Genomic DNA, 22,929 nt, shown 5'->3' with positions numbered 1-22,929 from the left:
TGAAGCCGTGCATCAAGTGGCTGGATTTCTGCATGCGTAGCACTTTTATGATCCGTTTGATGGAACGGAGCGTCGAGAGACAAACGGCCCGAATTCTCTCCGCCAAAGTGATCAAAGGACAAGCGGGAGACGAATTGTTCCAGCGTTTGTATCGTCGAAAAGAATGGATATCAGAACCACTGAACGATATCCAGTGGCAAAGTAATCGGAATTGGAACATGCGGTTTTTCTATCCAGTTCAGTTATTCATTCATTGAGCATTGAAACGCAGAACCAGAGGCTATTTGTTGTTCGCCCTGTTGCCCTGGGAACAATTTGTATACTCGTTCGAAGGCTGTACAACGTACAATGTTATACCTTCGACATCGATTTCTCTGGAAGAACTGTAACGCCAATGTGCCGTAAATGAACCGAATGATATTGCATTTTACAACACGTTTTAATCGCGGACGAGTACGCGTGTCGGATATTAGTAGTGGCTCGTCATGAATTTTTCAATACCATTCGTATGCTTGTAGGCATGATGGACGGACCCTTCACGGGTTGTCGTCCACTCCCACATCCCGATCTATGAAATTAGCTTGCAAATATTGACAGAACGAGAGTACGTATGACGTTCTAGATTTTCTTCATCTCCCAGACGTGATCATGACAATTTTCATGTTTCATCGAACAGATCGCTCAACTTTTATCCATAGCTTTTGTACGAAAATCATCGAGTACTGGAGAAGAAATATCATGTTCGCCTAGAAAGTGCGATTGAAAGCGATAACGAGTTAACTTTTACACAATGTCCCGCAAAATTGTCGTCTTGGAAAGCTTCGAGCAGTTGTTTGCAGAGCATATACATTCAGATAAGAATTTGCAGATCATATCGTGGAATAAGTTTTGCAAAGTTTTCGTATCGTGAAAGCCACGTGTGTTATCACTTTAGCGTGATTACTGCATTGATAAAAGATAGCGAACAATAGATAATATTATGTATTTGAAGTGATACGAAGTGCATGATTCTCCAACATATTTCTGTATTATTATTTTATTATTCTGTAAGTGATTAAAAGCGTTTTGGGGAACGACGATCAGTTTCCAAAATCCCATGAAAATCTGTTGCGAATTCTGACTATGCAGAAACCCGATTCCACGATCATTTTTGTGGGTTCAGTGAACGTGAATTCGTCTTCGTTTTTCCAAAACTTTCACTGCGAATTTTGAAATTAAATTCATCAAGTACTGCCAGGATTATTATTACTTGAAAATAATTAGTCTTGAATTTCCAGCTCGTACGAAATTCAAAATTCTCGTAACGATTGAGTGAAGGAGTAATGTAACCGCGTATATTCATAATTTAAACCGCGTAATCAATACTACCGCGAAAACAGAAATCGTACAATAACGGTGAGTGTATTATCCATTGATCTTTCGATGTTTGTGAAAGAGATTTTGTTGCTTTTGAAACTTGCTTATAGTCATGGATTTCCCCAACAGCTCACCTCAACTCGGGTGACGCGAAACGTGAATAAGATCGGTATTCGAGTATCGGGAAAGACCGATGATGGCGGAAATCGCATTGAAACCGTTGGCCACGGTACTAAAAACGTTCCATTCAAGTGTTGAAATCCTTCAATCTAAACGGTTAAGCCCGCCTGCCTGTAAACACGACTACATCAAAGCGGAGATCCAGCTTTCAGAGCGTTCGACTCAATTTTCGCACAGTCATGCGAGTCGAGCGTTATGTAAGTTTGCACAACACCATTATTGCTGTACAGGTGTGCCGACACCCACTCGCAAGTTACTCATAGCGGACCAATTTCCGGGAAAATCACCTTGTAGTTGATTACTTAATTTCGGGCAGAATGCTGATCGGATAAGACTGTATATTTTCTTCCTCATGTGCGAAAAATATGGCCAAAAATAAGCACGGTGTATTGGAAATATTTAACCATTTTCTTTTAACTCGCAGCAGCGAATTACGACTCGTAAATTTCCCATAGTCAATTTTCTTTTTTTTGGGCCTGAAAATTACCACCCTTACTTGCCCTTGTTCTTCCTTGTTAACATTTCGGCCGAAAATAAAAATTTACCGACGAAAATGTGCAGAAAACTAATTCGAGTTTCAAAACTGTGTTCCAAATGATCCTGTAAAATTTTCTATAATCCTTTGCCACCTTATCGACTCTCTCTCAAATTTGAATTCGCAGATCGTACCACGTGACATTAAAAATTGAAACAGAAATTTCTTTCCCTAGGAAATGCGTTATGCTCAACAATTGGCCCGTTCATCGCATGTTCTTCTACGGCTAACTATAAATGTAAGTAATAAATGAATTACAGATGAAATCATCTTTCGCGCCGAGCAGATATTTACGGTGACTGTGCACAATTCCGATGCCTCTGAAGTTTTTTACAACGCAAAGTAAACGTGGCGCCTTATTTGCAGTGCTTCGGATCGTATCTCGTATTCTCAGCGATCTTTCAATTTATTTACCGAACGAATTGACATTATGCAGTTCTACTCGTTTTCAAGAATTACTCGCCGCGCAAGCCTTATCAGCATAAACGCGATGAAAGCGACCACGCTGATGAAATTGGCGAGATATCTTATCGTAGATAGGAAGCTTCGGTTATTGATAAGAACACGTTTTCCTCGGTAACATATTACGTAACTTTACCACCCAGTCAGCTTTTAGATAAGGGACGGGACGATTGGATTCTAACGATTCGCGACATGTAAACAGTTGTTCTATTTCCATGTAACTATCGCAAGCAAGATACTGAGCAGCTGCATTGTCCTAGGCTTGTGTTTTACGCCAATTACCAGTAATAATTACCCACACGACACAATGTTACCAACTACAGTTAGACAATGAGAGATTGTGCGTTCCAAACGCATTGTTATTTATTACGTTCCATGAAATCGTTTTCACTTCGTTCAAGTCGAACTCAGCATTTCGTGTACCCAATTAAATTTTCCATTTTACACGTAGGAACCGGTTTCCCATTGCGTTCTAAATCGGAAATTCTTTTCAGCATGCTGTTACACAATAAACGTCATAAGTTTGCTGTGCACGAAATGACAAATCACTTTTGTGACTATTAACCGTGACTCCGGCGTACTCAGTCAAATATTTCACAGGAAAAACGTTTAAAAGGTTTACATTTTGATAGTCCGTTAACTTAAACCGTTTAATGTTGATCTAATTATTTCTACATACAGTTTGATATCTGAAATTTCTTTTAACTTAAGGATTGAATTTCAGTGCCACTTGGTAAGGATTTTTCATGATTTCGGATTAACGTATTTGAGCAAGATCGCAGAGAAGATGGTGCCCAAATATTGCGACTTTCAACTGCTGTATGATCTGTAAAGTGCCAGTATATGCACTATTTGTGTAATTGGTTTCTGATACAGCTTCGAACCAGGACAATCATCCGAGTTAGTTACGGCTGCTGAGGCTTTCGAGTTTCGTGCAGAACTCCGGCTATATCAGCGGATGGCAGTCCATGATTTACCGACGGCTGAAAGAACCTTCACCGTGCGTAGCAACAATCGAATTCAAATCGTTCAATTCTGCAGACGTACCAACTGCAGTAACGTTCATGAGATGATTGTAATCGGCGGTTGAACATATTAAATTTAAAAAATTACTTCCTCAATCGGGTAAGGAGCAGACTGCGGGTAACTTACAATTGTGGGTCAAAGTGCCGAACCATCTTGAAATAAGATAAAGTATTACATGGATAGCTAAAGATTAAAAATTCAATAGGAGAAATTTTTCTGTTTAAAGAAAATAGATTTGTTGGATCTATCGCTATCAAGTAGTATTTAAAAATATTTTCTCTCCTAATTAAGTGACTGAAGAATTTTTCTTCAACCCAATTTCGTCATCTACCTCATGATTTCACGTAAAGAAATATACAGCCATTAAGATAATTGCAAAATACACGTAATCATAACAAGGTGATATTTATTATTTTGACTAAGTAATTAAGGTGAAATAATCTGATAATAAGGTGAAGATTAATTCTTATGAATAATAATGACTAATCAACAAGTTTCTCAATTAACCGCTTCGCTTGCAGGGTCCGGAAAATCTTCCAACGAGAAACCTCTCAAGCGGAGTGAATTTTTGAGGTAAAACTTTCGTACTGACGCAGAAAAAATGTAGGCTTCCACTTCTTCAAATTACACCGATGCAACGCTGCTTGCCAATCGGGATATTGCGCTGGGCACACGTGCGAGGAAATTGAAACGTGTGCTTCTAACGACTAGAAGATCTTTCATTTCTTCGGACCAACAGGCAGCGCTGCGGTCCGAGGGTTGAAGCGATTTGTCCGATCGTCAGAGATCCGAAATTCAGCTGCGCTTTTTCAGCATATCCCCCAACATTTTGGCTCCGTTGGCGTTTATCTCTTCGTACCCAAAGTTGGCCAGAGCTTTTTGACACAGTCTGTACCAGTTGGCGACGTTGTCGAATCGGCCAATGTCGAAGCCGAATGCCTGAAGCAAATTTTCATTGGCATTCTTTCACTCCTCCGATTCATATACCAATTTTCAACGATCCACGTCTCGATTGTGCAACAACGGATAGTTACTTACGTCAGCTGTACTGACTGTGGCGACGATGCTGAAGTCGGCGATGGTCAACTGATCTCCGGCCACGAATCTGCTCGCCTCTAAAAACGTGTCAAGTACTTCGAACGCCTTTTCCAGAGCTTCCAAATTCTTATCGTCGACACTTTCAGCTTGGCCAAGGATAATTGGAAACTTGCGAATGAGAAACAGCTCGGTCAAATTTCGATTGAGAAACGCACCTCGCCCTGGCAATACGATCTTTACACTTACGTAAGTCTTCAGAAGGTTTTGGTTCAGCGTACCGAGGTCGAAGTAAAGTTTCTGGTCAACGTTGCCTCTGCGTTGCGGATCCTTCGGATACAACGAATCGTTCTTTGCATACTTTTCCACAAAGTAACCCATGATGACTCGACTATAGATGAAAAAAAAAAAATGTGAACATGACGAATCGTTCCAGTAGTGTGAAAAATCTGCGATACATTTAAGTGAAACGCAAAAGTCACGCACCTTTCCCAAAGTATGAGTCCGTTATCGTTGATCGTCGGTATCGTGTGTTGCGGATTAATCTGAGGTGATCGAATGAATGATGTATCAGTTTAGTTACCGTAGAAATTTTCAATTTCATTCTCGTGGGAGTAAATTAATCATTTGACAGCACGGCTTATTATTTCCACAGGCAAAAGGCATCGACAAATTTGTAAAACTTTTCATAATTGAGATGAGAAGGATCGATCGATGTATACCTTGAGAAATTCCGGCTTCAAGTGCTCGCCTTCCAGGATATTGACTACCTTCAAGTTCAAATGAATGCCCAAGGCTTTAGCGAGCATCATGACAGCTCGGCAGGGAATACTTGGCGGTAAATAGTACAAATCCACAGGCATTTTGGTGCTTTTGTTATACAGTTTCTACAAAATGAAAGGCAATTGTTGATGATTGTTTTGAAGTTTTTCCCGATCGTCTGCGAGGGTCGCGTTTCCATCGACGATTAAAATGATGCATGTGCATTAGGGTGGTCCTTATTTGGGGTGTTGACGAATTCCGACAAGTGCGCCCCCTAGACACGTTTGAAATAAATAAAAAAAAATGTGTGCAAAACCCCAGCGCTGTAGTCCCATGAGAACACGTGCCTGTAAGCTCGTTTTGTTTCCCATTTAGATAACATGGCATTTTTAGACCAATTCAGTCACTATTTTTTCTAGTCATCCCTAAGTATGTTAAAAATTATTTATCCACATAAATCTATTGTTAATAGGCATGACTACGCGCACATTCTTTTACAAAACCTCACATGTATCGTATTTCATTATAAATTTGATATGAGTTGATTAGAGTTGCATTCAAACTATGGTCATTCAGTTTCAATTGTGTATAATATAATATAATATAAAAAGAATGTGCGCGTAGTCATGCCTATTAACAATAGATTTATGTGGATAAATAATTTTTAACATACTTAGGGATGACTGGAAAAAATAGTGACTGAATTGGTCTAAAAATGCCATGTTATCTAAATGGGAAACAAAACGAGCTTACAGGCACGTGTTCTCATGGGACTACAGCGCTGGGGTTTTGCACACATTTTTTTTTATTTATTTCAAACGTGTCTAGGGGGCGCACTTGTCGGAATTCGTTAACACCCCAAATAAGGACCACCCTAATGTGCATTGATTATTACCGTGTAAATTAACACAGGTTCATTGAACGCGGTCATTAAAACTTTTGAAATTAAACACCTAAATACGAAAAGGGCCTCTGAGCCTTCCAGATCTACAACGCCTTAATTGATAAAGTTTCATGAAATATTCATCCTACCCCTGAATTTTGCTCGTCAGAGATTGCCTGCTTCCCGCCCACCTGCAGCTGCAGCATATATCATAAAGGGATGGGGAAAAATGGTTTACTTAAGTAATATAACGCCTTTGAAAAAAAAAAAAAACAATCTGAACGTTGCCAAAAAGACCGACTGATCTCGATGAATTACGGAGGATTAAGTAATTCCCATTTATATGGGTCAAAATTCTCCAGCCGCCAGCAACTTTTGGTACTATTTACACCGTCACATCTTATTGAAATGATCGGAAAGGTACGAGAAAATTTGGATTTTATTGTCTCTGGTCACGTCTGTGTATTTATATCGCGTACTTCTCGGTTTTTGTGTCCTCTTGGAGATATCGTTAATAAATCATTGCGTATATTGCACGTGCTGCAAGACGTGTGCAAGCAAGCCAAGGTGTTAGAGACGGTAAATCTCTGTTTAAGCTCCACAATTTACGAGCGTTCGTAAACGAGATCTACGTTCCAATTACTAACACAAGAAATACAATATTGCGAAGTGATCGGACAAAGTCACTCGCGTACGCGCAGATATCGAAATAATTAGAAAGGGAGACTTAAAAATTTTTTCAGTTACAAAAGTACCGTCCCGTGGGTGTAACCATGTATTTTGGTAGGTAAATATTGTAGAAATTTATTGACTCAGACACAGACGAGTAATCTCGTTCGTGAGAAAGTCAAGGTAACAAATACACGTTATATTTCTTGAAATTACCGTGTACAAGACATCAGGCGAAAATAAATCATGTGCTTTGAATAAATTTCATTATTTTTAGACGAGACTTACGAATTTCAGGGACAGACGAAGTAACGATCAAGTAAACAGACCTGATATTTGATCAAGCAGTGTAACAAAACAGTGAATCGAGAGAAATATGTACATATAGAAATGTACAAAAGGTGTGACAGTGAGACATGCGTTTCGATAAACTGAAATTCTACAATACGGACGTGCTGAACAAATGCTGGCTTTAATTCCGCGTTACCTGAATCAATTCGACGTTCCGAGTCTCAGCGACTTGTAATATCAATCCACGAGTGAAATAACGTTCGATTACAGAGCTCACCACTCCAGCAGATGTAATATTCAATCGCTGTGTACTGCCTCGGATGGAAGGCTTTACACCAGTTGGACTGGCGATAGGTAAGCACGGTTTAGTTTTGTGATAGAACCAGAAGCACGGTGTACGTACGTGCAGAGTTACTATGACGATAAGGCCAAAACAAATGTCGGGACGCCCGTTACTACAGTGATGCTCAAGCGACTTAAATGACGAGTCCGCTCGTCGATGGTTGAATCGAGTCCAAGAAGTTGGACACCAACAAAGTTAACGGAATTACCCTCGAGTCAAGGATTCGATTGATCAACATACGATGTCTACCTGGCGATTGTACCGTTAATGTAGCTTGCTGACGTCATAGGTAGAGCTTCCGGAATGAGAAATGCTTTCTTGGTATGTTTGACATAACTTCACTACTCGTACACGAACTCGTGCTCATGATTGCAGGAAGTGAGAATGCTGAGCATAATATCGATTCAGCCACTGATTTCTCATCTGAAATTCATCAACCTCATTCCTCACTGCACGCTTTTCTCTTTTCCATCGAGAAGACTATCGGTGCAACTTCAGGTCATGCGGTACAAAAAAAAAAGCTTGCAAATGCCTGGCTCGTTTTCAACGACGTTCTCCGTCAACCGTTTTCCTCGACTAGTCGCGACGGAAATTAGGGGGAGTCAAGAACGTGTCGCTATTTTCAAAAACGGAGTTGTCAAAATGACGAGGAGGTTTCAGAGCGAATTCAAAACACCATGGACGCTGATGAAAGCGTCCGAAGAGTGTATACCGAAAATTTTCGCATGCGTAGGACCGGTGAGAAGAAAACGAACTCGCGTCTTCTAACCTCGTTGACAAACTAACGATAAGTCGCCTCCTCGGACCAAACATTTTCAGTTTCGAAACCTTCTAGTCGGAGCCTTTCGCGGTCAGAGATGAAATCACTTACTTTGGCAACGGAAAGCAGGAGGGTCGAAGGAGTCGCGGACAGCTGACCACGGGGTACGATCGCATTCATGACACGGCCCCTTTCAACCCCAAACAGCAACGCTGTGATCGCAGGCAACCTGCTCTTATCTGGGACGGAATTTACGAGGAAAACAAACGGCGCAAAGTAGCTATCGTCACCAGTCATTGGCACGGTCGACCTAACAGAATACAACTCGATTTTCCCGAGAGCAAATTCTATCGGTCCAACAAAATTCAGGATCAGTTTTACAGAAGAAACAACGTCAACGTCGATTATGATCTGGACAGGCAGTGTCACAGCTATTAGCCGTGAATCTCGTTTGCGGACGTCTGCATTTTTTGTTAATAACATTTACAAGGCTGCACGTACTTTTACTCGTATTTACCCGTCATTTTTTACCATGTACTTTGCTACGATTTTATTAAATCACTGAAAAATGGTACCGCGTTTCGGTAGAAGAATATTTTGTTCAGAAAGTAGTAAAATCTTTTTCATTTACACTTCCTGAAAACATTTTTTCAGTGTAGAATGTAATATGATCCTGATTCACGAACGTCTGTATTTTCTTGCTGTATCTGAGAACACGATTCACTCCATTTGTTACATATGAAATAAAATATAGAAATAAGATTTTCTACGTTTAAATGCGCAATTAAGGAAACAAGATTGCTGTACGTGATTGAAAAATTAGTAAAAATACCTCGTCTCGGATTGTGAGCGTCGACTTTGCAACATTGGGATTAAATCTAATTTCACATGATTTTCATGACATCCACAAGAACATCGAAGACATTGCTTCATCCAACTTGCTGACCAAGTTATCTATGTCTGTAATACGACCGTCAAAAAAAACCGCAATCTTTCATTTTTCACAAAAAGTAATAGCTGCAGTCTTCCCAAGGGGTGGATTTCTTTTCTCCCCATTGTTCGCTCGATCACAGTGAAATAGATCCACCTATCATCGAGTCAAGGCTTACTAAAATAAAAAGAAAAGAACGCTCATCTTACACTGGATAGCGCAAAGCCCAAGTATTATTTTTATACTTTCACACGATCCGTTTCACTCGTCGGACGAATGCGTGACCTAATTAAGCAAACAGTTATGGAGTAGGTTAGGCTGGTTCCGATGGACGCAATATTGTACGTCAGGACACTCACGCGAGGCAAAGCGCAAAACCAAATTTATACGAAAGCGTGCTCGTAACGTTGCAGCAGCAATGGTCGCGGTGTAAGGTAGACGATTTAGTATAATCTGAACTGTACGTTGCTGCGAGCAGCGAGGCTTGACCCAACTGCCGAAGTTTGTTTGAGAAACACATATAAACGTCGCACATCCGTAAACAGGATAACTGCTTCATCATACAACTTGTTACGGATTTCACGGAGAAATACGGGATTCAGCTCGCGTGTTTTACGACTGCATTGGCATTTCTCATCCAAAGGCCGTTTAATGTCCGTTCTACAACGACGGTGAAATTCTCGTTCTCGTAGTTTATCGCCATTTTCTCTGATTATGTGAGACTGCGATGGTTGTCCAGGTGAAACAATTAGTACAGTCCTGCACTTACAAAATGAGGTATATGATTTGAGGATGATTATGTTATTTCTCGAAACGGGAAATTCGTTTTGACACCACGGTTCGACAGTTATAACCGAATGTATTGCCATGGGTGTCGATTTATTTTTCACGTATTTTCAATTTGAAGTAGGAATAAAAGGTAACTGGTCTTGAATTACGAAAAATTTTACTAATTCTATATCGTGCTCGCGACGGAGACGATTAGTTAGAAATGAGGCAACGAGAATTGTACGAATACGAATCTTGGAGTACTTCGGCGGTAGAATGACTGGGTGAACTGACTACCAGGCTGCAATTCCATGTTGATTCAAATCTTACACCAGACATGAAATTATCTTGGCTATTCACAGATGTATTTGGTGCAGTGAATTTGATAGCAATAAAGTGGCGATAAGAAGCTGCGTATAAAACTGGAGAATTTCTCTGCGATTTTATACCGAGCCAGTACCGACGTGTCTCATAATGAAGACAAAACAAGTTGAAGCAAGCTTGAAGTCCGAAGCTGTGGAAGCTCCGGTTTTAACCATAGAAGAAGTATTGACAATAATGAGGAAAAAAGTCACCGGAAGCTTTGATCTGGTCGAGTACAATCTTCGTGTAATAAACAAGACCAATGGGTTTATGGGACTATACCGCGCGCTCACCACAGTAGTGAAAGTCAACGGTGCGACAGGAGTGGACCATTTTTTCTTGAAAGCGAAACCGTTGAAGCACAGCCCCCAGTACGAATTCCTAGTCGAGTCGAACCATTTCCTGAAGGAATTGACGATGGACGGGAAGATTATTCCACGCATGAAAACCGGAAAGAATCAGGCCAGCTGGTCGGCCGAGTGTTACTTAACGAGGGACGATCTCATAGTTATGGACGACCTCTCGGCCCTTCAATACGCGATGCCTGACAAGTACGCGCCCTTCGATTACAACCACTGCGCGGTCCTCCTTCAAACCTTGGCCCGATTGCACTCGGGCTCCTTTGTGCTCGAGGATAAGCTCAAGTCGGAGGGCAAGATCTTGTTCGAGGTCTACGGGCATGTTTTGGACGAGCCACTCTTCAACGGCTCCGATATATCGAGGAGATACAGAGCCTCGTGCGTCCTGGGAACGAGATCCTTGATCGACCTTCTGCGCGACGAGCTGACCGAAGAGCAAAGGGCCGAATTCAAGGAACGCGTCGAGCCGTGGTGCGATAACTTCCCGGCAATCCTGAGCCCTTCGACGAAGTACAGGAACGTAATTTGCCACCGCGACCTCTGGGCCAACAACATGATGCTCAAGTACGACGAGTCGGGAAATCCGCAACACTGTTGCTTGATAGACTTGCAATTCGCTCGGTACGGTACACCGGCAATCGACTGCGTGATTTCTCTACACTTGATCACCGACCGGAAAACGAGAGACAAACACGGAGAATCGTTCTTGAGAGTATACCATCAAACCTTTGAGGAGGAGTTGATCAACGCCGGACTTGATGCCCGGGACTGTTTTGAGTGGTCGACGTTTTTGAAGAGTTGCGAAGAAACGAAGCCAATCGCTCTCGTCTACGCTATTCTTAACCAACCTGTAACAATGCTGGATCCCGATACATGCAGTGAACAATTCATCGAGTCGCCGGAGTTGTTGAACGAGAGCTTGTATAACGATAGATCGGCGCTGGTGTGCGGTCAGTTTCTTTCCGTACAACCATACCGGGAACGAATTACTGAAGCCTTGCTAGAGGCGTACGAATTGTTGCCAAACTACGTGGCGAGTCAACTGTGACGTGAAGCGTATAACCCTCTGTCAAGACCCACCGGATCCTCGTACCTGTATCAAGAAACAGTTTGAAGCAATAAACTTTGACGTAGTAAATTGGAAGATTTTCGTAATCTCCTTGCATGCATCAGAAACTGTATAATGTGTATTTGATCCGTTCTCCATGCTTACTTTTCACAAGTTAATGATATTTAATTACAATGACAGTGATGTAGGATTAGGAAAATGCGTATTCTATACAATTATATGTAGACGTATTTATCGGACTGAAAGAATGGTTCTTTCTCTTTGCGCTATGTGATGATGAAAATAAAAAACTGCATTTGTATCAGACATTTTTTTGAGGTATAAAACCTAACTTGTGGAATTAAAAAAATAGAACCTCAGTAACGGACGTATAGATAAGCAGCTTTAATTTGAATTTCCCGTCCAATTTCATTTACTGCGACAATTCTCCATTCGAGCCAACATCCATGAATCCCGCTTTTCTTCTGTTTTTAACCATGTTCATGGTTTACCGTCATTTTATAAATTTTAGCAAATAAGATCCAAAACTTTGAATTCAAAATTATCTAGTTATGAGTTTGAGTTATACAGAGTTTGTACAGATATTGCAGATCGCATGACTGAAATCCCAACTCGTTGTCAAATATTATTAATAGAAACAAATATACTGCAAGCAATTATCTTACCTAGCCGAACTGGTGTTATCTTTTACAATACATGTAAAGAATCTACCGTATCTCTAAAACTATCTGACAGCTTTTGATGAAAATTACATGTCCAAGGGTCCCATTCGGTGAGGCGCCGAACTTAAAATCAGAATGAAATGAAAATCACCGTTTCCCAGTTATTAAGTATTAAAGACGATGAAAAACTTCTTCTCTTTTCCATCTTTTTCGCGAAACGCTGATCTTTTGCTGACCAATATTCCAGCTAAACCAAATCATGCATCGACTTGGAGTTTGAAAAGTGGGTTATGCCCGAAAAATCTTGACCTCTACTGATTTTGGGCAAAATACAACGACAGGTAAAAAAAGTTGTTTGATCCTTTTAGAAAACAGGACTTCACCGTGACTTTATTTCAAGCGAATGAATGGTCACAAAGTCTCGAACTGTAAGAGGAGGATTTACTGAGACGTAAACCAGAGCCCGCTCGACTATGAAAGATTCATTGATGTAATACCGATGAAACCCCGAAAATTCGAACTCAACAAATATCGGCATGCAATATAAACAACAAGTCATTTGTCGCAGTTACGTGATTCGCGGATGTATCCGAAAAAAACAACGAATTTTCACTGTGATAGCAAATATTTTCCAAGCAAAGTCAAGTGGGTTTCCCGATTCAGCAAGTTCGTTAGTTGAACATCTTGATAGACATTTCAAACCTATCTTCCACAATCAATTGGATATGCTATCGAAATAAATTGATTTTGGGAAAGAATTTTTCACGACAACTTTAAAGAAATATTTCGCATCACCGGAGTCTTCAAAAAAAAGCAAACACTGCTGATGTGTTGAAGTTCTAACAGATGTAACAAGATAACCTAATTTTCAGGGACTTTTACGAAACAACAACAACAATTCTTACAGCGAAGATATTTAAATCTACAACTTTTGAACCATACCATCTTATAGGAAATTTCATGACGAACAACTTTGCATTCATACATTTTTGTCCTATAAATGATATTTTTCGAGTAATTAAAGGAAGTTTATTGAAAAATGTGCCGTTTTCGCAACTTCTATTGGATATTAAATTTTTGCGAAAAAGTTGCCAATGTAAAATCACTGCAAACGTACAGGGGATATAATTCATGTTATTTAAAAGCTATTCCAACTATGATATTGCTGTTCGTTCTTACATCCATGTTACAGACCTTTTTAAGATAATTCCAATGGACTAGAATATTTTCCCAATTTCTCGCTCGCGCACTTTCTCTACTTCGACTCAACCTCAAAGCTCCAATTATTCGCGCGCGAACCTCTCAATAAGAACGCTCAGCCAAGAAGAAAAGAAAGAGAGAGACAGAGAGAGTCGGTGAGCGAGAAGCGCGCGCATTAGCTGAAAAACTTTTCAGCTCGGGGGCTTTGGCGTTATTATTGAGAATTCCTACTGTAGTACAATAAATAATTATAACTTGAAACCAATACGGCGTCAATTTAAGACAATTTGCTGAACGGAATGGTGAGGTTTAAATTCGCAATTAACCGTATTTGCGTATAATAATCGAGGAGTGCATACAGTAGTTGACATGACTTTTTTTATAAAAAAAAACAAAGACCGTTGGCGACAAGTTTCTCCGCTAAACTTCCTGCTTCTTAACAGAAAATAGATACTTGGCGTATACTTCTCGACGTTTCCTTTATTTTTTTCCAGGTATTTGAATATAAACAAACGTCCAATTGTTTGTTGACGCAAGTCTCACGTCTGCAGACTTTATCTTTGCCATTTGCAAATGCACTTGGTTGCAGTGTTATCAACAATTTGATGCAGATAAATTGTTGATAACAAGCCGTATATAAGATCGTAGACGTCCGTTGCAAGATCACATCAAGTAACAGTGCCACTGCATACATACCATGAAACCAAAGCTGACAGAATTGAACGACGTTTCGGAGACCATGGAATCCGAAGCTGAATCGCCGCTTGTGACTAAGGAAGAAGTGCTGAGTATACTGTCGAAAAAACTCTCCGGAGAGTTCGAGCTTGTCGAGTACAAGCTCCGCTCATTAAACTCAACCAACGGCTTCCTCGGAATCTATTACGGACTCACGGCCCTGGTGAAAATTGACGGAGTGACCAAGGAGCACAAGTTTTTCCTGAAGGCTCAACCGTCGAAGCAGAGTCCTCAGTTCGATCTGCTGATGGCGGCAAAGGCGACGGAAAAGGAGTCGGCGATGTACACCGAAATCATACCGCGCATGGGAAACGGGAGCTGCTGTTCCGGCTGGTCGGCCAAGTGCTATTTGACCAAGGAAAACGTCCTGGTCCTCGACGACCTGTTCGCCCAGGGTTACGTTACGACGGACAAGTACGTGCCCTTCGACTACAACCACTGCCTGGTCGTCCTTAGATCCTTGGCCCGATTCCACGCCGGGTCCTTCATAATCGACGAGAAGCTCAGATCGGAGAACAAGAGTCTGTTCAAGGTCTACGGCGACATATTGGGCGAGTCGTTGTACAACGATAGTGGAATATCAACGCGAATGCTGAGTTCGTGCATCCTGGGAACAATGTCATTGATCGATCTCCTGCAGAAGGAGTTGAGCGAGTCGGAAAGGGCCGAGTTCAAGGAACGCGTCAGACCGTGGGGCGAGAATACGGAGGAGCTTTTGAACCCTTCGAAAAAGTATAGAAATGTCATTTGCCACCGCGATTTATGGGCCAACAACCTGATGTTAAAGTACGACGCTTCGGGTAAGCCGGAGCACTGTTGTCTGATAGACTTGCAGATTCTTCGTTACAATCCACCGGCGACCGACTGCGTCTACGTTCTTTACTTGACCACCGACAGAGAGACGAGGGACAAACACGGGGAATCGCTTTTGCGAATGTACTACGAAACGTTGGAGAGGGAATTGACGAACGCGGGACTCGATTCGAAACGCTGTCTCGACTGGCCGACCTTTCGGAAGAGCTGCGAAGACACGAGGTCTGCGGCTATTGTTTATGCGATTATGAATTTACCCGTGATGCTACTTCATCCTGATATGATTAAGAAACAATTCAACGACTCGCCAGAGCTACTGAACGAGAGTTTATACAACGACAGATCTGCCGTGGTGTGCAATCAATTTTTGAATGTCAAACCATACCGAGAACGATTGACTGAAGTCTTACTCGAGGCTTACGAGTTTTTGCCACGATATAAAGAAGGCATCAGACCATAGCAACAAGAATTTCGTCTTGCGTTCGTATTGCTCGATTCCTTATTTTTGTATCAACCATTGATTAAAAAATCTACGTTTTACAGTTTCTTGTTGCTCTTTATTTTTCTAGCAAATAACAGACTTTATTCTCAAAACAGGAAATGCGTTTTGGCACCATGGTTCGGCGATTCCAACCGAATGTATTGATTGATATTGACATCGATTTCTTTTTCATATATTTTCTATTCAAATTGGGAATAAAAGTTGACTCTTCCTGAATTACAGAAAATTTTACAAATTCTACATCGTGCTCGTTATGGAGAAAATTAGTTAGAAATGAGGCAACGAGAATTGTACGAACACGAATCTCGGAGTACTTCAGCGGTAGAACGAATGGGTGAACCGACATATTGTCAGGCTACAATTCAATTTTAATCCAAGCCTGACGCCAGGCATGACGTTACTTTGGGCATTCACAGATTCATTTGGTGCAGTGAATCTGATAAAAATGAAGTGACGATTAGAAGCTGTGTATAAAGCTGCAAAATTCGTGTGTGAATTTATACCAAGCCAGTATCGACGTGTCTCATAATGAAATCGAAACCATTTGAAGTAACCTGGACGTTCGAAGTTGTGAAAGCTCCGATTTTAACCACAGAAGAAGTGTTGACAATAATAGAGAAAAAGTTTCCGGAAGCTTTGATCTGGTCGAGTACAACCTTCGTGTAATAAACAAGACCAATGGGTTTGTGGGACTATACCACGCGCTTACCACAGTAGTGAAAGTCAACGGTGCGACAAGGGTGGATCATTTTTTCCTGAAAGCTCAGCCGTTGAAGCTCAGCCCCCAGTCCGAATTCATGGTCGAGTACGACCGCTAGTCAAATTCCACCTGCAGTTACAAATTTTCGTTGTTGTCTCTGTATTAGCCGATACTAGGAACGAAACTTGCTGGTCCAGTGAATATCCATATGGATATTTCGAACCTGTGGTTGAAAATCAATTAAATTGGTGATCTTGTAACGCGAATAGTCAATGTTAGCTACAAATAGAACCTAACACGTAATTCGGGCAAATGGGTGCCAATATATCCACCAATCACTTGATTTCTCCAACAAAATAGGAAAATGTTGAGCGCAAGGAAGGTTATTTTATGCTTGCACCCTTGCCTTGACCATCTGGTCCCGACCTAGCCCGTGGTGTGATGTTCGATGCGGGACCGGGTCGTGAAGATCGTTCGTCGAGACTATCCAGCAGTCAGGCTCTGCTAAATTGGCCAGAGGGAGTCAGGGTAGGTAAAATAAACGATAGTGACGACAATCAACGGCACGATACCTTTGGTTTGTCGTAATCTGGTCTCAGGTGCTTGTAAATCCTCAGAAAATCACCGCACTCACTCTTCTCTGTATCAGCATACAAGATTATTCATAAAAAATAAATTTGTTACGAAAACTTGATCAAAGAATGAAAAACATCTGCAAAGAAAACTTGAAAAACTGTTTACCAAGTTCAATAATTATTCGGCGAATATTACCAGATGCTTCCATTTCGAACTCTCTTATCAAGAGATACCCTGAAATAATGTTTCGTAGTCAGCTTCCGATTTTTATTGGTTGTTTTATTTGTAATCGACGTTCAGATATTTTATAGATTTTTTCGAAATCTTGATCATGTAGTAGAGATTGTAGTCAGTAGCTCAAATTTGGAATGATTCTTGACACTTTCTCGGAAGTTGAGACACCGTTCGTATACCCATCAATTAATTATTAGTCTGACTTAAAATTTCTGATGATTTTGTTTGTGTTGATTGTAATCATTTCGAGAGAGCGTTTCCAGAAAATCTCATTGAATATCGTTGCAAATAACGGTACAAGAATCGTAAAGATTACGACTATGTGGATCACAAGATCGTACATTCAAAAATTATTCCTATTGGCAAATCAAACAATCCAGATTTTGTTTTAGAAATATTTATATTTACCAATTCAATTTTGCAATAATTCAACATATGCCAATTACAATTAGAGTCGCACTTACTATTATAATTAGCAAATTCTACCAATGAAAAAGAAATAGTAAAATTCAAACAAAGCGACTCAAGTATTAGCTCTAAATAAATGAATCGAAGCACAATTAATATTGCAATAATGTTTGTCATTCTTGTGCATATTATACTTACAATCCGTTACACGTCTTGTAATTACCAAAAATGCAGTTCAATAAACAACTACAACACGAAACAAATGCAGCGTTGATTTGAAATAATTTACTGGATGGAATAGTGAGATTCGAATTCGCAATTCATTTCACCTGTAAGAAGAGTGTATGCAGTACTTGGTATGAATCTTTTATCGAATAACAGAGACTGCGGGCAACAAGTTTTTCCACTCAAGTTTCTACCCAACAGAAGATAGGTACGTAACGTATATTTCTTGACAGTTGTAATATTTTTCTTACGTATTTGAATAGAAACAAACATTCAATTGTTTGTTGATGGAAGCCTCACGTCTGCAGGCTTTATCTTTGTCATTTGCAAATGCGTTAATGAATTTTAATACACACAACATTGTGATAAGAAGCTGTATATAAGATGGTAGGCAACCGCTCCAAGATCACATCAAGTAACTGTGCCATTGCATGTCTCACCATGCAGCCGAAAATAATAAAAGTGAGCGACGCTTCAGCGACCATGGAATTCGAAGGCGAATCGCCGATTGTGACTGAAGAGGAGGTGCTGAGTATTCTGTCGAAAAAACTCTCCCGGGACTTCGATATGGTCAAGTACAATCTCCGCCCATTAAACTCAACCAACGGCTTCCTCGGACTCTACTACGAACTCACCGCACTGGTGAAAATCGACGAAGCAGCCACAGAGCACAAGTTTTTCTTGAAAACTCAGCCGTTGAAGCACAGCCCCCAGTACGAATTCCTAGTCGAGGCGAACCATTTCCAGAAGGAATTGACGATGTACGGGAAGATTATTCCACGCATGAAAACCGGAAAGAATCAGGCCAGCTGGTCGGCCGAGTGTTACTTAGCGAGGGACGATCTCATAGTTATGGACGACCTCTCGGCCCTTCAATACGCGATGCCTGACAAGTACGCGCCCTTCGATTACAACCACTGCGCGGTCCTCCTTCAAACCTTGGCCCGATTGCACTCGGGCTTCTTTGTGATCGAGGATAAGCTCAAGTCGGAGGGCAAGACCTTGTTCGAGGTCTACGGGCATGTTTTGGATGAGCCACTCTTCAACGGCTCCGATATATCGAGGAGATACAGAGCCTCGTGCGTCCTGGGAACGAGATCCTTGATCGACCTTCTGCGCGACGAGCTGACCGAAGAGCAAAGGGCCGAATTCAAGGAACGCGTCGAGCCGTGGTGCGATAACTTCCCGGCAATCCTGAGCCCTTCGACGAAGTACAGGAACGTAATTTGCCACCGCGACCTCTGGGCCAACAACATGATGCTCAAGTACGACGAGTCGGGAAATCCGCAACACTGTTGCTTGATAGACTTGCAATTCGCTCGGTACGGTACACCGGCAATCGACTGCGTGATTTCTCTACACTTGATCACCGACCGAGAAACGAGAGACAAACACGGAGAATCGTTGTTGAGAGTATACCATCGAACCTTTGAGGAGGAGTTGAGGAACGCCGGACTTGATGCCCGGGACTGTCTTGAGTGGTCGACGTTTTTGAAGAGTTGCGAAGAAACGAAGCCAACCGCTCTCGTCTACGCTATTCTTAACCAACCTGTAACAATGCTGGATCCCGATACATGCAGTGAACAATTCATCGAGTCGCCGGAGTTGTTGAACGAGAGCTTGTACAACGATAGATCGGCGCTGGTGTGCGGTCAGTTTCTTTCCGTACAACCATACCGGGAACGAATTACTGAAGCCTTGCTAGAGGCGTACGAATTGTTGCCAAACTACGTGGCAAGTCAACTGTGACTTCAAGCGTATAACCCTCCGTCAAGACCCATCATGCAGCTCTTTTAACCTGTACCCAGAAACAATTTAAGACTATGAGCTTTAACCCAATAAATTGGGAGGTTTTCGTAATCACCGCGCATGCATTAATAACTGTACAATGTATGTTTGTTTTGTTCTTCACGTTCACTGTTCATATGTTAATATAATTTAATTATATTACGAGTCTCGTTTTCGAGATTACATTGTAGTACCGTCTACTTCACGTTAGTGTGTCACGAATATTCAGAGCTTATAAAAAAAAGAGAGCGCCTGGCCCCCTGGCGCTGCGGTTGTTCCTTCTCCAAGTCATAACGTTTTTCGTGCGTAAAAGTGTAGCACGTTTAGAGCATTGTTCCAGTTTATTAATCAAGAAAAATCATGGGAAAATCACACAAGAGGAAGAAGAATAAGGAGAATAAGAGCGAGAAGTTCTTTAAAAAGTTGAAGAAGATAGTTGATGCGATGCCTGATAGCTCTTCAGATACGACCTCGAGTAGCCCGAGACGCGAGGTTATGCAAACAATTGCTGGCAATCAGGAGGCATCGACGAGTCGTCAAGGTATTTTCTTCTGTTTTTCTTTCGTTATTTCCGTAGACCGGGCGGCTTTGCCGTACGGAGACAAGTTCACTGAAATTGTCTCGGGTCGAACAAAACCTAAAAAGGTTTGAGCGGGTGTCGCTCGCGGAAATAGCGGGCCACAGACTCGGCGGTTTTGTCCGTACGAAGGCAGACTCTCAGAGTTCTGCCTTGAGTCGATTGTGAATGTAATTCGCAAAAATGAATGATTATTGCATATTCTGCATTTATCATGGCCACATGACTCGGCGGCCCAGTCCGTACGAAGGAAATCTCTCAGAGTATTTTCTTAGAGTCGAACTGTACGATTCCCCTGTATGGAGGAATCGGCAGATAGCCCAAGGTTACGGTCGCGTAACTCGACGGCATTAGCCGATCAAAGATAGAGTAATTTTGTCAATCACGAGGCTGCTGCGAAATGAGACTCGTTTGCGTAACAAATACGAGAGGCTGTCTTTATCGCAGGTTAATCCATTGCAGGCTTGTCACCAACGAACGACAACAATGGGGGAAATGTTCTCCCCGTCGCATCGGTTGATCCATCGAGAGATACCGAAGGACAAACTCTAGCGGATGCTGAGAGTCAGGCTACAGAGGACGCAGCACAGGCTTTCGACGAAGAGACCCTGCGTATCCTGGGTGCCCTTGAAAAATCTGGTGCGCCAGAATTACAGCTAAACTCAACTTTGTCACAAAATTGGGAAAAATGGATAGCCGAAGGACTCAAGAAAGACGACCTAGAGGAGTTGTTGTCAAAGTATGCGCGAACAGGCAATTGTCGCTTGGAAGCGCCAGTGTTAAACGCAGAAGTAGCGTCATCGCTCTTCGAGTCGGCCACGAAACGAGACAAATACTTGAGAAATGCGCAAAATATTCGCGGTTCAGCTATGGCCGCATTGGGTGCTGGAATTTCATTGCTGTTGACCCCCAAGGAAGACGGCATTGACGAGTATCAATTGTTGGAGTATCTTGCCGACGCGGGTCGACTGCTGGCACACGCTTCTCGTCTGGACTCGATTACACGAAGATCGTGCATTACGCCGTCTCTCGACAAGAAGATCAAGGGAATTCTGGACGAAACTAAGCCCGACGCTTTTTTATTCGGCGAGGATTTGCCCGGAAAAATAAAAACGGCAAAGTCGATCGAAAAGGTGGGCTTGGAGTTGAAGGCTCAACCATCGGTGCCCAAGGCGCCTCTTCGTAACTCGAATTCGGGAAACTGGAAAGGCCCGTCGTCCAACTCGTATCGAGGGGGATCTCGGACGGGCGCGAACCAGAGAGGATCGAGGAAGACTGTCAAATTTGTCCCGAAGTCGAATCAGTCGTATCAACAGCGAGATCAACAACGAGCCTGGAGCCAGAGTCGCAAGCAGAGCTCGTACTAACGCTCGCGGGACAGGCCTTAGAGGTAAATAAAGCAGCGGGGCGGCTGCAAAAGTTTCTCCCACAATGGGAAAAGATCACGCGGGATCGATTCATTTTAAACTGTGTAAGAGGGTACAAAATTGAATTTGACCAGTCAGTACACCAATCTCTTCCGCCTCCTCAGCAAAAATTCAATTCTGGGATTGAGCTTGAACATATGAAACTGGCGATAGCCAAATTGTTAGATCTGGGCGCAGTCAGACCCTGCTTGCCATGCCCGGGACAATTTATTTCGTCGTATTTCTTAGTACCAAAATCAAACGGAAAAATGAGATTCGTGTTAAACTTGAAAAAGCTCAATAACTTTATAGTCACGCAGCATTTCAAGTTAGAGGACATTAGAACTGCGACGAAACTAATCTCGCGAGGTGATTTTATGTGTAACATAGATTTACAAGATGCGTATTTTTTGGTATCTATGCACGTGGAAAGCCGGAAATATTTGAGATTCATTTTCGGGGATATAATGTACGAATTTGTATGCCTCCCGTTCGGTCTATGCACAGCGCCGTATATTTTTACAAAAATCCTAAAACCGGTAGTGAATTATTTACGAGGGAAAGGATTCATCTCGACAATTTACTTAGACGATATCCTCTGCATCGGATCGAATCTTAACGCGTGTCGCACAAACGTAGAAGTCACTATTAAAGAACTGCAGTCACTAGGGTTTATAGTGAATTATCAAAAAAGTTGCTTGATTCCCAAGAAAGATTGCACTTTTTTAGGATTCGTTATTAACTCTCGAAAAATGAGATTGGAGCTACCGGTAGTCAAGAGAAAGAAAATGGTAGCCGTGATCGACGACTTTAGCCATCGCAAGTTTTGTACAATTCGGGAATTCGCTCACCTCATCGGGAAGTTAGTCGACTGTTGTCGCGCAATTGAGTATGGATGGTTATACACCAAGAGATTCGAACGAGAAAAGTTCTTCGCCCTGTTAGTCAGCGGGGGGGATTACGATGCACAGCTCGAATTATCCGCAGATTTGCAGATCGAATTCGATTGGTGGAAACAAAATATTACAACGTCATTTGGTCCGATAAGAAGTTTTCGATTTATTAAGGAGATTTACTCGGACGCGTCAAAAACGGGCTGGGGCGCGTATTGTTGTAATGAAGGCACACACGGTTTTTGGAGTGACACCGAAAGGGGGCTGCACATTAACCAACTCGAACTAATTGCCGTCTTTATGGCCCTTAAATGTTTTGCAAGCGAATTATACGATTGCGAAATTTTACTAAGAATCGATAATACGACAGCTATTGCATATGTGAATCGAATGGGAGGAGTTCAATATGCCGCACTTC

General features: G+C 41.9%; 4 protein-coding genes and 1 long non-coding RNA gene across 5 annotated transcripts; 4 read left to right on the top strand and 1 right to left on the bottom strand.

Moving 5' to 3' along the window:
• Nucleotides 1–410: 410 nt before the first annotated feature.
• Nucleotides 411–3,358, top strand: LOC124310497 (uncharacterized). Its single transcript, XR_006909678.1, has 6 exons — nucleotides 411–604; nucleotides 1,278–1,395; nucleotides 1,486–1,976; nucleotides 2,247–2,309; nucleotides 3,028–3,149; nucleotides 3,258–3,358. It is a non-coding gene; the product is annotated as an uncharacterized LOC124310497 (long non-coding RNA).
• LOC124310495 (glutathione S-transferase 1-1-like) lies at nucleotides 3,166–7,571 on the bottom strand. Its single transcript, XM_046774505.1, has 6 exons — nucleotides 7,396–7,571; nucleotides 5,317–5,481; nucleotides 5,081–5,139; nucleotides 4,844–4,985; nucleotides 4,598–4,765; nucleotides 3,166–4,498 (listed from the first exon to the last, which is right to left on the bottom strand). Exons 2-6 carry the CDS (start codon nucleotides 5,455–5,457, stop codon nucleotides 4,355–4,357), a joined length of 654 nt encoding a protein of 217 aa, XP_046630461.1. The 5' UTR covers nucleotides 5,458–5,481; nucleotides 7,396–7,571; the 3' UTR covers nucleotides 3,166–4,354.
• A 2,894-nt stretch (nucleotides 7,572–10,465) lies between these two features.
• LOC124303230 (uncharacterized) lies at nucleotides 10,466–11,771 on the top strand. The gene has a single exon (XM_046760204.1). It carries the CDS (start codon nucleotides 10,476–10,478, stop codon nucleotides 11,769–11,771), a length of 1,296 nt encoding a protein of 431 aa, XP_046616160.1. The 5' UTR covers nucleotides 10,466–10,475.
• Nucleotides 11,772–14,310: 2,539 nt separating this feature from the next.
• Nucleotides 14,311–15,748, top strand: LOC124310491 (uncharacterized). Its single transcript, XM_046774501.1, has one exon. It carries the CDS (start codon nucleotides 14,352–14,354, stop codon nucleotides 15,660–15,662), a length of 1,311 nt encoding a protein of 436 aa, XP_046630457.1. The 5' UTR covers nucleotides 14,311–14,351; the 3' UTR covers nucleotides 15,663–15,748.
• A 2,397-nt stretch (nucleotides 15,749–18,145) lies between these two features.
• On the top strand, nucleotides 18,146–19,786 carry LOC124310489 (uncharacterized). Its single transcript, XM_046774498.1, has one exon. The coding sequence runs from the start codon at nucleotides 18,232–18,234 to the stop codon at nucleotides 19,594–19,596; it is 1,365 nt and encodes a 454-aa protein (XP_046630454.1). The 5' UTR covers nucleotides 18,146–18,231; the 3' UTR covers nucleotides 19,597–19,786.
• Nucleotides 19,787–22,929: the final 3,143 nt, after the last annotated feature.

This window comes from Neodiprion virginianus, chromosome 1 (assembly GCF_021901495.1).
Source record: "Neodiprion virginianus isolate iyNeoVirg1 chromosome 1, iyNeoVirg1.1, whole genome shotgun sequence".
In the NCBI taxonomy this organism is placed as follows: Eukaryota; Metazoa; Arthropoda; class Insecta; order Hymenoptera; family Diprionidae; genus Neodiprion; species Neodiprion virginianus.
The sequence above is the reverse complement of the archived record's forward strand: the minus strand, read 5'-3'. Positions and strand labels throughout refer to the sequence as shown.